Raw genomic sequence first — 2617 nt, forward strand, 5'->3', positions numbered from 1 at the left:
ATAAACACAAAATGACTCGAGACATAAAAAAACTTTGTTTTGTTTGTTTTGCTCTCCGAGGTCTTCAGTTCAGGATGAATTAAAACTTGTTAAAAATGTTTCTCCTCACCTGGACCGGACCCGCAGCGGATCACAAACTCAACTTCTAGATAAAATATAATTAACGAGCGTTTGTTTCTAAAACTGATCCGGTTTTAAAGCAGAACATGTTGGACAGAACCTGAACACAACGTGCTGGAAGCTTCACTCACTGTAGCCCATCCCCTGCACGAAGTACTTGAAGGCCTCGGCCAGTTTTCCAGGCTGCAGACAGAGAAACTCTTTTCACTTTAGTTTCTGATGAACTTCTTTAAAAACATGAAGCGATTTAAGCTGCATCAGCTGATGAAGAGGAGGAGACTCACCTGAACCACCTGTGGAAGTCCTCCACAGTCCGCCATCTAGTGGACAAACCAAGAACAACATGGAGCCAAACATCAACATTTATTTATTCCATTAACTTGTTTCATCACATTTCTGTCAAAACATTTACTCTGGTCCTGAATCTGACCCGACTGAAGGAGAACTAAACGTTTACAAGATCAAACAACACACTTTAAATTTATTGTTCAATTTAAAAAACTGTTACTATCATCATCATCATCATCATCATCATCAGGTTTTTGGGAACATCTGGTTCATATCAGCGTCTCTGACCAAAGTGGACTCAGTTTCACCTCCTTTCAGCTCGGACGTTAAAAATACAGAGGAAGCACAAGATGAGAGACGGGCGAGGGGACAGAGGAGGAGACAGGTGGGATGGACAAAGGAAGAGAGGTGGGATGGACAAAGGAAGAGACAGGCGAGGGGACAGAGGAGGAGACGGGCGAGGGGACAGACCAGTACCTTGAGCAGGGTGGTCTTGGTGGGATCCAGTCTGGAGTTACACTCCACCTGCAGAACAAACATTTCAAACAGGAAGTTAAAAGAATCTAGAAGTTTCTGACGAGCTGCTCTGGACTCGAGATGTTGAATTATCTCAGGAAGTCCATCACGGAGCACATGATCCACAGCTGAAGCACCTTCAGCTGATGTTATTGTATAAACCAGGTCTCTCTTTAAAGGAGTCCCTGAGGCTCAATGAGACGAACCTGGATAAATAAAGGTTGAATGAATCATCGTAGATTATAAAATAATTTGTAGGTTTTGAAATATTCTGCTGTTTGTGGAAAAGAATGAAAGAAAGAAGAACAGCTGTAAACACGTTGAGCCGATCAGACAGATTCTTTTCTTCTCTCCAGAGTTTAAACTGAAGCTCTCGTTGTTGAGCTCGTCAGCTGAAGATTTATTATCGGATCATCGTGACCAGAACCGGCTGGTGTCAGGACGCTCGTCTCTTGAAGGCTGCAGCTGCTGGAGACGAGCCGACGGTCGCAGCTCGGTGAGACACGAGCAGAAAGCTACGATTAGCTGCGCACTGTTTGGACACGCAGCTCGAGGCCCAACAGAACCGAGGCACGTGGTGCTGGACTGGACCAGACACCGTTAAACACTAGCTGTGAAAGGTAACAATCACTGGAGCCCCGAAGAGTTTGTACCGATTAATGTTCGAGGGTTTCTTTTATTAGATCACTACTGTTACATCACTTCCTGCTGTCGCCATGGAAACAACTCACCACAGCATCGACTGCAGGCGACGTGTCTCCAACCACGAGCAGAGAGGGACACCTGAGGAACACAAACAATCAGAACCAGCGACAGGAGGAGTGAGACAGAAAGGAGTCGTTTACAGGAGGAGAGGAGTGAGACAGGAGGAGAGGAGTGAGACAGGAACACAGGAGTCATGTGGCAGGGAGAGAAGCGTGAGACAAGAAGAGAGGAGTCATTTACAGAAGGTGAGACATAACGAGAGGGGTGAGAGAGGAAGAGTCATTGTACCTTAGAGTGCTGATGAGGTTTTCATTGAGACCAAGGACGGGACGCTCCACCTGCAGCTCGGTCCGACTAACACACACACAGACACACACACATTAAGTACCTGGCTGTAAGCAGCTCCTCCTCAGGTCTGAGGCGTCTCACCTGTCGTAGCTGTTGTAGAACATGGCCACGTTCTCCTGCAGGATGTCCTGAGAGATGTGGAGTCTGTACGTCTGGATGACCTCTTTGTTCTCTGACAACTCTCCCTACACACACACACACACACACACACACACACACACACACACACAGGAAGTGTGTCAGCGAGGACCTGGTGTCCCTGTAAGACATAAGCAGCTGTGTGTGTGTGTGTGTGTGTGTGTGTGTGTGTGTGCTCACGGTGCTGAAGTGGTGTCCCATGATGACGTCCACCAGGTTGCTCGTCCAGCCGCTCAGCTGTCAAACATTTGATTTGGACTTTTACAACAGATAAATCTGATGGTTGAACTGGCTGAACTCATCATGCTGTGGTTTACCTTGGAGGCGGCCCAGTCCACCCAGCCTTTAGCACACGGGTCAACGTTGATCAGAACCAAACCTTCCACCAGACTGGGCTCGTTCAGCTGAAACAACAAACATCACATGACAGGCCTCACGTCTCGTGTGAGCTGCTGGGAGGAGATATTTTGCTGACATGCTGGGAGGAGATATTTTGCTGACA

At 47.3% G+C, this 2617-nt stretch overlaps 1 protein-coding gene across 1 annotated transcript; it reads right to left on the reverse strand.

The window, feature by feature from the left end:
- Positions 1-251: 251 nt before the first annotated feature.
- LOC119429626 (protein NDRG3) lies at positions 252-2519 on the reverse strand (the record flags this gene model as incomplete). Its single annotated transcript, XM_037697221.1, is given in 8 exon segments — positions 252-303; positions 405-440; positions 886-933; positions 1656-1707; positions 1918-1983; positions 2059-2162; positions 2296-2352; positions 2433-2519. Coding segments are annotated over 8 exon segments (502 nt in total), but the record flags the coding sequence as incomplete, so codon positions are not given.
- Between the last annotated feature and the right edge of the window lie 98 nt (positions 2520-2617).

The sequence above is a fragment of the Nematolebias whitei genome, unplaced genomic scaffold (assembly GCF_014905685.2).
Source record: "Nematolebias whitei isolate Nwh7 unplaced genomic scaffold, NemWhi1 Nwh_scaf_3942, whole genome shotgun sequence".
In the NCBI taxonomy this organism is placed as follows: domain Eukaryota; kingdom Metazoa; phylum Chordata; class Actinopteri; order Cyprinodontiformes; family Rivulidae; genus Nematolebias; species Nematolebias whitei.